This window comes from Sitodiplosis mosellana, unplaced genomic scaffold (genome assembly GCF_009176505.1).
Source record: "Sitodiplosis mosellana isolate CC-2019 unplaced genomic scaffold, AAFC_SMos_1.0 Smas_scaffold_1, whole genome shotgun sequence".
NCBI classification, from domain to species: Eukaryota; Metazoa; Arthropoda; class Insecta; order Diptera; family Cecidomyiidae; genus Sitodiplosis; species Sitodiplosis mosellana.
The window spans coordinates 18062948-18075303 of NW_022595244.1; the positions used below are offsets into that span (position 1 = coordinate 18062948).

Below are 12356 nucleotides of genomic sequence, written 5' to 3' on the forward strand. Positions count from 1 at the left end.
TCTCTCTCTCTCTCTCTCTCTCTCTCTCTCTCTCTCTCTCTCTCTCTCTCTCGCCACAAAAATGAACATAATTCACATCAGAATTATGATTCTCTCGTTCGTACGTTAGATGATGGGTCATTTTCATTTTGTGCTTGAGCTGTTATAAATTCATTTGCTGGATATATATAATATGAATCTTATTTTGATATTCCATTTTGTAGTGAACTTTCATTTAACCTGTCCGATTGATTGTGTGTTGTTGTTGCGGTATTTATCGTTTCGAGTCAACAACATTTCAATGGGCCTGTTAAGTTTTCTTCGTTTCTTTTTTTTGTATCGCTTGTTGAAAATTAACAATACAAATTCTCACAACGATACAACACCAAGTTTCATGTTTACACATACCTTCTAATAGTCTGTCGATTAAACTGTCCACGTTCAGTTTGAAATCATGTTCGCTCATTTTGGCTTCCTTCGTTTTTTTTTCGTTTGGCTCTCTCGAAAAATCTTCAGATACTTATGCACTTATTGAATTTTTTTCTTTTACTTTTACTGCTACTGTTGCTTGCTATGCACAATTTGTCAGTTGTTGTTGTTGTTGTTGCTTTCTTTTACTGAATAATAACTTTTCTGATACTTTCTTCTTTGACAGATTAAATCAATAGGAACTATTCATTGTTTTTTTTTCTTCTCTTTTTTTCGGAATGCAAAACTGATACAAATCTGATTTTTTTTCTCTTCACAACAATGCAACGAATAATTGTGAAAAAGGCAAGAGAAAAAACATGCACACAATGTGATCGGATTCACAACACTTCAAATCGAATCTTGATTTGCCTGCCAAATGATTCCGTTAGACGAAAACACTCAGAAAAAATTAGATTATTTTCATTTGATTGAGGAAATTTCGTTTAAATTTAGGAAATAAAACTATTAATCGCAATCTATTTGAAGTTGAATGGTAGTGTAGTTGTTTTTTTTTTCGTTCTTCTTCTTCTCTTCTTTCTTTTTCTCGCGATGCTTTCCGCTTGATTCACTTGGTACCAACTCACTGCACGAGAAACAAACTAATAATAACTACTCCAACCAGAAGCGAAATTGTAAGAGCATCACGCTGTAGTGGCCTACACGATCCACACGCACACCATTCGACTACTATAACCAAGCTAACTGTGAATGAGCACGAGTGGGATAGAAGTTTTGCATCGAATATTGTGTATGAGAAGTTTTTGCGCTGTCAATGGCAAAATGTCAAATTGTTTATCGCATTTATGCTTGCATTTTTCCTCATTCTACCGTTCACACAGAACCATTACCACTTTACTTGTGTATTTCACAGTTGGCACAATGTGACGACCGACAACAATCGCATTTTCATTCAAAATATCGCACGCACACAAACACGCATGCACCGAGCAGAGTGACATTCACAGCAAAACGTACATCGTTCACCGACCGCAGCGCAAGAAGACAACTTAACGACGTTAGACTAGGTACTGAATAACAAATCCACTCAAAAATATACCATTTATTCATATATTTCAAGCAGTTTTTTTTTTGCTTATTTAAGAATGTGGTCATGATAAATTCTTGATCAGTTATGGTTAAAATTGTCTATATCGAGTGTAGGGATGTAAAAGTCAAGCAAATATACTTGCAATTCCACACAACCACTTAAAATTGAATTGACCATTGATTCAATACAAACCGACGTCATGTGGAACGTTTTTCATTTTTAACTCATTCTCATCGATTTTTTTTTTATCGAGACCAGTCAAAACGAACAGCGAAATTTCCGCAAAAAATGCATATTTAGTTTTTTAAAAAAAATGTTCAAGTTGCTTCTTTAGCATTGAAATCTCCTAAGAGTGCTGTGGCGACCCCTGTTGGCGTACAATACAAACCCATACGGTATATACTTTGATGGGACGAGTGTATGTGTGCGTATGTGTTGTACGCGCCGAATCTACGTTATATCTAAACGTCCCAAATGGAATTCACGCGACTCTTCATAGTAGTGAAAAAGCCAAATACACATAACAAACTTGAATCGCTTGTCGATGAAATGTGTCTCTTTTGAATAAAGTGCGCTGCCAAATATTCTTTGTACAGAAAAGAAAAGAAAAAGGTGTGTGTAAGTAAGGTTGAAAAAATTGTGTGTTTAAAAAACGAGAGAATGAAGTAAATATTGAGTTTGAAATTTGGGATATCGGCAAAAATCATTTTTTTGGGAGCCAGTGTTTTGACATATAGAAAAACATAGCACATAGAATACATAATACACAAGCGTAAATCGTTTGCTATATACAGGGAATAGAAGCGATAGTAAACAGTAGGTGCGCGCGAGAAAAATCAAGGCAAAAAAAATTAGTGCATTCAACGAGATAATTTCAATCTTTCTTCTTTTTTTCTCATTAAAATTCGTGTGTGTTTGTAAGAAATGAATATTTCTCCGCATACGGAGTACAAATTGATTGAACTCACGAAAGTAATTCGAAACTAAGAGTACCGATGTGAATAAACGAAGGAAAAGTGGTCAATTGAATACACATATTATCATTGTTTTTTGCTCGCACAAATTGATATGTGAAACCACACATAGGGCATACATTAGCCAATATGACTGTTATGTTCATCATTCACTTTGATATGGAGAGCAGCCAATGTATTAACACACAAATGCAGAAAGTGTAATTTAAACGACGGAAAGATACCGTAGTGCTGCTTTTTTTCTTGAACACATGCAAATTATTCGCATTTTGTTGCAATTTTCTTTGGGCTATAGCACTTTTACTGAACAGTTTTCGCAGACGATAAGTGCACATAAAAACGCTGTCAATGTTTTCTAATTGTCTTGATGTCTGCGTTGAATTTGTTTTGACAACACTGGTACCAACAACAATAAATCCAAACCACAACGAACCCAAAATCGAAATTTTTGAGTATTAGGAAATGAAGAATAAATAAAATAAAAAAAATGAACAAAAAGTTCATTATTATGAACTAGATAATAATACAAATCGCATATATTAACATAATATAGTATTGCGCTTGGTTTAGTGTGATGTAACAAATGCTGCTTTTCTGATTTTAGAAATGTAAAATATTCGGTTTGAAATATTCAATGGCATACAAATACAATTGGAATTTGAAATGCAAATCAATTTTACTGGCAAAAAGTGAAGAATAAAGTGTCAGTATGGATGAATTGGGACTACTGACACTACACAACGATTGCAGAGCAAACGAAACAAATTGAATTAACTGCAACTAACTGAATTTTATTTCTCGTTCAATTTTCAGATCGTGAATTCGAAGGAAGTTATAGCAGACGAATTACTTTGAAGTTCCAAATCTGAAAATACAGCGATCGCTAGATTTCCAACAACATAACCTAAAATCGATTGAGCATCATTTGGCTATTGGAGTGGCAGTGTTTCTGAAGCCATTTACTTTGCTTGAACACGCAACCGGAAGACATGGAAAGAATATCGTCCGTGTCAGCTAATTCAACGTATTACTTACAGAAGAACGTTGTGTAGAAAAGTCATTTGAGTTGGATTTTAAATGGGTGATGATGGCGCATAGTGCAAATATGATGATAGATAATATGTCAGATTCGGATAGTTCCGATTCATCGGAGAGTGGTACGTCGTCAAGTGCATCGTCAAACAGTTCGGAATCAGAACAATCGAGTCAATCCCTTGAGCCGGCCCGTATTCTAAAACAAAACCTTGAACTCCCAAAGGGTCTATGTGAAAATCTCAGCATTTTCAATGAATTCTTTTCGCTTGATACGTGGCGATGTCTACCCGATCACATGAAAGATCAGTTGAAACCGCTTTTGCCAAATTTTTCAGGTGTTTGTGACAATGACAAAAAAGAGATTCAACGCGAAACCAATGCTACGGTACAGAAATTATTCACAAATCAAATTACTCGTTTCGAGTCATCGCCGCTGATCGATTTCCAACGAAATCTGGAGGAAGGGAACTATCGACCAGATATTTCACGGTTGCGAGCCAATATCAAGAAAAGTCAACGTCGAGAGCAACGATTCCAAAATTGCGAACGCATCAGTCAGCTCGCCAAGTCTCTAACTGTTTCATGTGAACAACAGTTGAGGCACGCTTACGATGGTATGGCCATCGAAACGGTAAACCGAAACAAAAAGAAGAAATCACCAAACAAGTTGGTTGCAAATGCAGCAGCCATTCGATCGAAGAAACGATATTTTGAGGAGATTGCGAAAATTCGCGAAGAAGTTGGCTTAGACTCGGATCTGTCTGACGATGACAATTACCCAGACGGTCTAGCAAAGAAACCAAAACGAAATGTTGGAAACAATCAAGTAAGTTTTCGATTGCATTCAAATCGGTTAGCCGTAATGTAGATTAGATAGAAGTAGAGAGAAACGGTTCGACAATAAAATGGTCAAATTTCAGGTTGGACTGAACACCGGTTCAGAGCCAAGAATCATCAGTACTATGGCTTCAAAGAGCAGCATTCAATCGTCCAATCAACAGTCACTTGTCGGGAATCCAGATGCCGAAGAAATATTACGAGAATTGCTTCTGCAACACAAAACACGAAAACAAGAGGATCCGGTAATTAAAAACACTGATTTGTTTGACACATTCTGAATTTAAATACCGAATACTGAATGAATATTGTATTTTAATAGGAGCACATTGAATTGGATACATCGGAAATAAAGATAAGCGACATTTATGCACGAACATATAATACGCCAGGACGAAAACCAACCGTAAAAGTGCCTATAAATACCGATTTTGATGTAAACCAAATTAAGATCGAGCCCGATCTGAAAATCGATCATATGGAAACTGATTTGTTACCGCCGGTCAGTTCATCGTTCGACATTCCATCGATGGATACATCTCACATCAGTCTGTCGTCACAGTTTGTTGGTCTGCCACGGAACAACTCATTCTTGGATAAGATATCGACAATATCACCGACAATGAGTATGAAAGACTCACTGGGCGATATTGGCCAGTTGAAGCCGGAGATCAAGGAAGAGAAACTAGAAGCAGACGTATGCAAACAGTTCCTCAAAGATGATGATTTTAAACCAAATAGATCAATTGAATCTCTTGACACAAAGAACCGTTCCGGCGTAATGTTCAGCTCGGCTGGTAACAAAGATAAGAAGAAACAGGTATACGATGTGCTGATTGGTAATCCGAGCTCAAAACCATCGCTGTATGTGAAAGACGAAAATCTGAATGCATCCAGCATTGATCCAAAATTCAACGAAAACATCCTGCCACTTGTTTCTTCTATTACAACACCAACCATTTCATGTTCCATGTCATCCGATATGAAAATAGACAAAAGTCCCGGTGATAAGCTGCTAAAGAACAACAGTTCATTGACATTTTCCGATAAATCACTGAAAGCGGACTCATTCAGCGATTTGGATGGTATTGACATTATGCGATTACCGGTTGATCTTGGCGAACCGGGCAATATTGACATTTTGGATCATATTGTTGCTGATATGAAACCGGATCTGCTTCAAGAGACACATGCCTGTTTCTTATCGCTCATTCGAGACATATTTTGCTCAACACCTGACCATCGAATCACATTGGAAAGTTTACATGGAAAGATCTCGGCTTGGGTGGCCAATCCAATAACAGCGCTAAATGACTGGTAATTTTCAATGGATTTGCTCATTTTTATATTACTTTTGTAATTTTTTTTTGTCTGTTTTTCTAAAGGTATGGCCTAGCGGACAGCTGGTTAGATTTGCTGCAGTCGGCCGTTTACTTTCTCGCGGGAGAGTTTGTCGATCAACCGGATGATTTTGTTCCATACATTGAATACAAGTCAAATTTGAACATCTACCAATGGATCGGGGCTGGCCGGGACCGGGATCAGCATTTGAAACAGCTGTGCGAATATTGGCTCACACGACGCAATGAAATGGGTATAAAACCACATTCGAAGGTGGAAACGGAGATATTTCGAAGCAAGCCAAACAATATCGTTTCAATCGAAGAAACTCGTGCAAATGCTTCAGACAGAGCAGTTTCACCACCACCGCTTCCGCGTTGTCCAACGAACTGGATTGTACAGAAAGCATCGGCCGAAGAAATCCTCGAGTTTCGTGAACAAGAACGCAGACGTTTTGAGCACCCCGACAGAGCATTTACATACCGTATGCATGGCTTTGAAAGTGTTGTTGGTCCAGTAAAGGGTATTTATACACAAATTCCAGCAATGACCAAAGCACGTGGTCACACTATGCTTACGACTGATCGCCCTAGTTTTGTGACAATTTTAACATTGGTACGTGATGCAACGGCAAGACTTCCGAATGGTGAAGGCACACGAGCCGATATTTGTGAACTGCTCAAATCATCTCAATACCTTTGCCCGTCAGCGTCTGAAACGGTGCTGCAAACGATTGTCAGCGGGGCACTTGATCGGATGCACACGGAAAATGATCCATGTGTGCGGTATGACTCGAAGCGAAAAATCTGGATTTATTTGCATCGAAATCGAACGGAAGAAGAGTTCGAGATTATGCACCAACAATTCCAAGGTCTCAGCAAGCACAAGAAACAGAATACACGCAAGTCAAAAGTGAAGAATTCCACGCCAAAAACGCCCGACTCAAATCTAGCGGAGAATAACCCGCCAGCCGAGTGTTCTGAATTATTGATTAATTCACCATCTGCTCCTTTGTCGAATGCCGCGATTCCGATTGGGACGACGCCAAAGAAAAAGGTCACCATCAAAACGATACCGGCTCAAGGAATTGTTGCAATATCTGGCGCAACGCATCACGCACCAACAAATGCTCAGCCAACAATTCCGGCAACAGTAAAACTAACACAACCACCTGTAATTATCTCATCGATGAGTTCGCTTCCAGTTCCTGCTCTCAGTTCCATCAATTCACCTACGCTCACCACAAATCCACCGCCGTTGATTAACAAAGTTATAACGACGCAAAAGAAAACGATCATCAAACCGGAATTGGTGCCGATTCAGCAGATGAATGAAGCCAAAGTTGAAGCGATGGACATTGAAACGACTCTAGAAAATGCACCGATCATAATAAGCAAATCGCCGACAGTACAAAACCAACAAGCGCAAATTACAGGGATTATAATAGATAAAAATCAAAAGATCAACACGAAAATCATTGGCAAACCAACCATTGGCATTGTTTCTGCAGCTCCTAGCTCAGCCGCTCAAATAAAAGTTTCAACTGCTGGTGGCATTCAAACCGTTCACGTTTCACCCGGTCACACACTCATTAAATCGCAACAGGGTCAAAACGCTCTGTTGCAAACCACCGGCGGTAATCAATCGATCTTGACGGCGAATCAAATGCGTCGTTCACAGCATACAAAAGCTCTTCCGCCCTTGGTTGCTGCACAGTCACCGTCCAATCACAGCTACGTTATACCGATAAGCATTGGAAAAAGTGTTGCCAATGTTAACAAAACGTTTCAACCGGTTGTTGCCCAAACCACCACGAAATCCATCTCACCGAAAACCATCAAAACGTCAACAGTACCAATTTCGGCCACTTCGAATAGTCTACAACGCACTTCGTTGCCACAAATTGTGACCGTTAGCGGCAACAAAACAATCATACGCACGGCTGCCAATACCGTTCCGGCTGGAAAGAGTTTGATAAATCCATCGGTGGTTGCGGCAAATCGGCAGCAGCAAACCACTATGCAAATCATTCAAGCCAAATCATTGTCACAGCAAAATATCATTGTTTCGCCGAGCGGAGCAAATGTGATTGGCGGCAATCAGAAAGCAACAATTGTCGGTACATCGTCACCAATTATGGTCCAGAAGCTTATTGCGGTTTCGAAAACTGGCACTCCCACCAGCAATGTAATGGTTACCAGTTCTCCATCTATCTGTAATGTTAATACGATCGGAACGACAACAACACCGCCCGGTACGAGTCTCATCAATCCGCAAATCATTCAAATTCATCAGACAAATCAAGATAAAGCACCGACAACAGCAAAAGTACAAACAATATCCACCGCAAATCTCTCTCCAATGCAGCAACAGAGTTTGCTTCAATCAATCAACAAACAAATCCGTGTGCAAGGCATCCAGCAAAGTGGTACCGGTCAACAAAATTTGATCATTAAACCGCAGCAAGTTCTGACACAAATTCAAAAGCAAATCCAACTGGCTCCCGTTCAAACGAGCTCCTCGTTGATTGACGCCCAGATTCAGTTGGTATCGACGGCATCGGCCAGCAATACTCAGCCAATCATTTCTAGAGCGGCTGTTAAATCAACCACAAGTCTCATTCAAACGTCATCAACGACCAGTCCGGTAACTAGTGTTCGCACCATTTCCGCTAACAGTCCATTGATTGGCAAAATGATTACCGATCAATTTATATCTTTGGAAAATCTCGTGCAACAGAACAAAGTGAATATGTCGTCAGTACGTATAGCCACTGCAAAACCCGGGCAAACCACAAATCTTATCCAATTGACTGGAACGCCGGGCTCTCAAATGACACAATATGCCGTCGTTTCAAGTAAGAATCTATTATCTATACTTATTTTTATGAAAATATTGTTTTTTTTTGCATTTTCTCTAAATAATATTTGATTATATACTTTCAGTTCCCCAGCCACGTTTGGTGACAACACCGGCGGCCAATACAAATGCATCGACAATAAGTGGCCAAGTCGTTTCGGTGAGTGGAGTGAAGACATCATCTGGTGTGTCAGGCTTATCGAATGTAAGTTCAAGTGCCTCAAAACCTGAAATCGTGAAAATCAGTGGAAAAAACACAATGATTTCGCATCCAACAATAATCCAAAGCCAACAATCGGGTGCGGTCACACCAAAAATTGTGCAATCGGCCCAATTGCAGCCAATCACAGCGCAGCAGCTGATCAATGCAAAGGTTCTGGGTGTACAAGGTTTCCAGGGAATATCACCAGCCACACAGCTCAATCAACGAGTTAAGGCGGGTAGTATTCGAATGGTGAACGCTTCAAATTTGAACATAGCCAATATTGATGGGAAATCGATCATAATTGCAAAAGCACCAACGCAAATGATTCAGTCGCCTGGCCAAATCTCAAAGTCATCACTATGGACGCAGCAAGGTAATAATGTCGGAAAGGCTAATATCATAAGTACCCTACCGGCTGGTAGCCAAATTCAAGGTTCACAAGTTATGTTTGGCAATCAAATTGTGAAGATTCAACCACAACAGTCCATCGCTTCGGTACAATCGGGCAATTCGTCAACACCAACGATGTCTGTTATAAATTTGAATGCCAATTCGGCGAATAGCACAGGAACCACTGCGACAGCCAGTGTATCGAATGTTGTGACGGGATCAAGAACCGGTCAAACCGTTGTGCTCGGTTCAACTGGTCAAGCAATTAAAGTACATGCACCAACCATGATGACGACAACCGCCGGCGACAAACCAACGTTTAAGGTATATTTCGAAATTCGATTTCGACGCATTCCATTGTTATTGTTTTTTTCTCTGTTAGCTAAAGGTATTTGTTTCGATTTCAGAATATCATCAAAGGAGCGGCACCTGGCCAAAGGGTGGTTCTGGCCGTACAAGGTGGAAGTCAATTCATATTGCCGCAAAATTTCCAAGGTGGTACAATCAATTTGAAATCATTACAAGGTCTCAAGATGATTCCGATACAGCAAACTACACAAATTCAATCGAACATAAGTAAGTGTCTGACGCTTCGCCAGAGATTGCGCCAAAGAATTTCATTAATTTGATGTCATGATTTCATTTCATTTCAGATTCACAAATCACTGGCAACCAATCAATAAAACCGCCCAATTCAGCTACCGGTGACAGCTAAATTGAACATTTTGTGAACGAAGTATATGCGTTCTGTCAAAACTACGACAACATTCTTTCAGAATCATCATTTTTGAAAGCATTTGAACTAAATAAACGAATAATCATGGTGTATCCACGGTTTATTTGCTTGAACGAAATTGCATGTTCAATGTATATAAAAAGAAAACCACTTATTTTCAATTGGAAAATAATATTATGATCTAAATCAATGTAAATTAAATTGATGTTGATACAATCATCAATACACCGATTAAACGAATAATAATTCTAGTACTTTAAACAACAACAATAATAATAATCATAGATGCAGATTAAACGCGCGTTTTGATTTCAAGTAACATTCATTTTTATCGTTGTTTAACATACAATTTCCCAATACTCATGTAGCATAGCGGAGAACGATTTAAATGATCAAGATTTTGCTTTTTGTCAAATACATCATTGTTGTAGGAAAATGTAATTGTTGCATGAACTGAAAAACCGTAGCAATAAAAACAAACAATTAGATTATTTGACCATTTTCGAAAAGTTTTTTAATTTTTTCTTCATTTATTTATTTCGCTTTTTCAGTAATACAAATCAATGAACCATTAATTAAGAAAAAAAGAGTAGCTCTGAAAGGCTGTCACCAGGCTCTCTAGCCATGGGCCTCTTATGGAATATTTGCGAGATAGTCTTTCACAGTCGATGAATCCAGTCGTTTGAACCCACTCTGATCACAAATGCCCACTTCGATATTATCGGCAGTGATTTGACCTTCGAAGCCCTCCTTCAATGTTAGAATAGCCGTGTGAATAGCGTCATCGAGTTCCAAATCTTTGTTGTAACGTTTCTCCAAGAATGTTTTGCCATTGATCGCATTCTTGCCCATTGCCGTTGCTTTCCATGCAAAATAAGCGCCCGACGGATCACACTGGAACAAGTATGGACGATCTATGTCCCAACCAGCGATCAACAATGACACACCAAATGGACGTACGCCACCGGATTGCGTGTATTCTTGCATCAAAGTTGCAACACGTTGCACAAGCTGCGACACCGGTATCGGTTCACGATAAGTGAGATAGTAGTTTTGAGCCAAACGACGTGCTTCTTTGACCAGCAAACGGTAGTCTGGTCCCATTCCGGAATAAACCATTCCGATGTGATCGGTAATGACTTCTACCTTGTGCACACTACTTTCGTCGTACAGAATGGATTTGTGTTTATGTTCGGTGGCAATAACGAGACCATTAGACGCTAAAATTCCGACAGCCGGTGCTCCGGCCGAAACTGCAGCCAATGCATACTCGATCTGCACCAATTTACCCGATGGACTAAATTCATTGCATGAAATTGAAACAGAAGAGAGAGCGAAAAAAGATAAAACCCAAATTAGAAATTAAGCAAGTCATAACGCCTATAAGTTAGGTTAAATGTTCGTTGTTTACCTGAATGTAGTCAAAGAGAAGCTATAACGTTCGGATGCCATTCTGATGAATGTTTCTGATGAAAAAATCTACTCAAATTTAATTTAAAGTTTTCCCCGATCAAATTTATTTATTGTTCTATGCAAAAAATAACAAAATTCTCACAAGCGGTGTTCCTGTACATATAATTGTTGTATGACAAGAATGACTTGGTATAAATGCCTGTGAGCCTACAAATGTCATTCGTTGTAAGAACGTCTATCGACGTGAAGTTAGGCGCTGATTCATGTTTGGATTGTGTGAAATGCACACATATTTTTCCAATAGGGATAACTGTACATCGCATTTGCATTGGAAATTTTCGCTTATTCTATTCTAGAAACTAATTGAAAAGATTAAACAATAAAATAAAATAAAAAAAACTTCAATATTAAAAAAATAAACAAATTTCAAATTCTTCAAGTTTATTTTCCGAATGGAGAAATGAATGGCAAAATTATGCATGACTGGAAATTTGTCCGGATCATGCTCAATCCACTCCACAAGATTTTCCCCTGATTTTATCGTTTATTCCTCTCGACTTTTCACTGGCTGGCCAACATCGGTTCGAGTGCTGAGCATAACAAAACAGTTTCGTATACAGAGAGCAACGAGACGCATATAAGCTCAACATGCATTAGATAGAATACGATAAGTTTTGTAAATTTAAATGAATAGTGTTTTTAGAGCAAAAGGAAATCCTTCGTTTCGAATGAAATAAACACAAAGTGAAAAAGAATACAAACTGGTGAATGAATGAGACTCGATTGACCGTCGCAATAATAGAATCGATGGATGTCTGCCCGTTGTTAGACGAGCTTACATTCTCTCGCTCTCTTTCGTTCTCGTGCATTTAACAGTCAGTCAATCACGAATGTAGTGAGAAAAAAAATTGAATCCGTCACTGTATTTCGCATCGGAAAGGATTGGAGTTCGGTGACCCATAAATGTATATCGATAATCAGGGAAAAGAGAACCCATCGACAGAGAATGAAGAAAGCTGAATAAATCGCTTTAGTTTCAGTGAATTCATTTGTGCTTGTTGTGTAAGT

At 39.0% G+C, this 12356-nt stretch overlaps 3 protein-coding genes across 15 annotated transcripts in view; 1 reads left to right on the plus strand and 2 right to left on the minus strand.

The window, feature by feature from the left end:
* The window catches only part of LOC129565012 (serine/threonine-protein phosphatase PP1-beta catalytic subunit), an 11798-nt gene extending 10377 nt beyond the window's left edge, over positions 1–1421 (minus strand). Inside the window, exon 1 of one of the 2 annotated variants that reach the window (XM_055439341.1) lies at positions 388–1421. In XM_055439341.1, the coding sequence (XP_055295316.1) occupies positions 388–445 (58 nt within the window). In that variant the 5' untranslated portion in view covers positions 446–1421. The remainder of the gene's footprint in view (positions 1–387) is intronic. The other variant, XM_055439331.1, reaches the window with a different exon arrangement.
* Positions 1–10384, plus strand: part of LOC129564848 (nuclear factor related to kappa-B-binding protein) — a 13264-nt gene extending 2880 nt beyond the window's left edge. The window contains exons 2-9 of one of the 12 annotated variants that reach the window (XM_055439058.1): positions 1322–1475; positions 3286–4333; positions 4428–4589; positions 4667–5661; positions 5730–8542; positions 8631–9463; positions 9547–9715; positions 9793–10384. In XM_055439058.1, the coding sequence (XP_055295033.1) occupies positions 3557–4333; positions 4428–4589; positions 4667–5661; positions 5730–8542; positions 8631–9463; positions 9547–9715; positions 9793–9854 (5811 nt within the window). In that variant the 5' untranslated portion in view covers positions 1322–1475; positions 3286–3556 and the 3' untranslated portion in view covers positions 9855–10384. The other 11 variants (XM_055439033.1, XM_055439127.1, XM_055439118.1 and 8 more) reach the window with 11 other exon arrangements.
* On the minus strand, positions 10168–11523 carry LOC129565032 (proteasome subunit alpha type-2). Its single transcript, XM_055439378.1, has 2 exons — positions 11287–11523; positions 10168–11172 (listed from the first exon to the last, which is right to left on the minus strand). Exons 1-2 carry the CDS (start codon positions 11325–11327, stop codon positions 10509–10511), a joined length of 705 nt encoding a protein of 234 aa, XP_055295353.1. The 5' UTR covers positions 11328–11523; the 3' UTR covers positions 10168–10508.
* Positions 11524–12356: the final 833 nt, after the last annotated feature.

Bases quoted from the DNA above. Each gene is read 5' to 3' on its own strand.
- LOC129565032 (XM_055439378.1), bottom strand. From the start codon at position 11,327: ATGGCATCCGAACGTTATAGCTTCTCTTTGACTACATTCAG. The intron at 11,173-11,286 runs GTAAACAACGAA...CAATGAATTTAG, and splicing joins TTCTCTTTGACTACATTCAG to TCCATCGGGTAAATTGGTGC.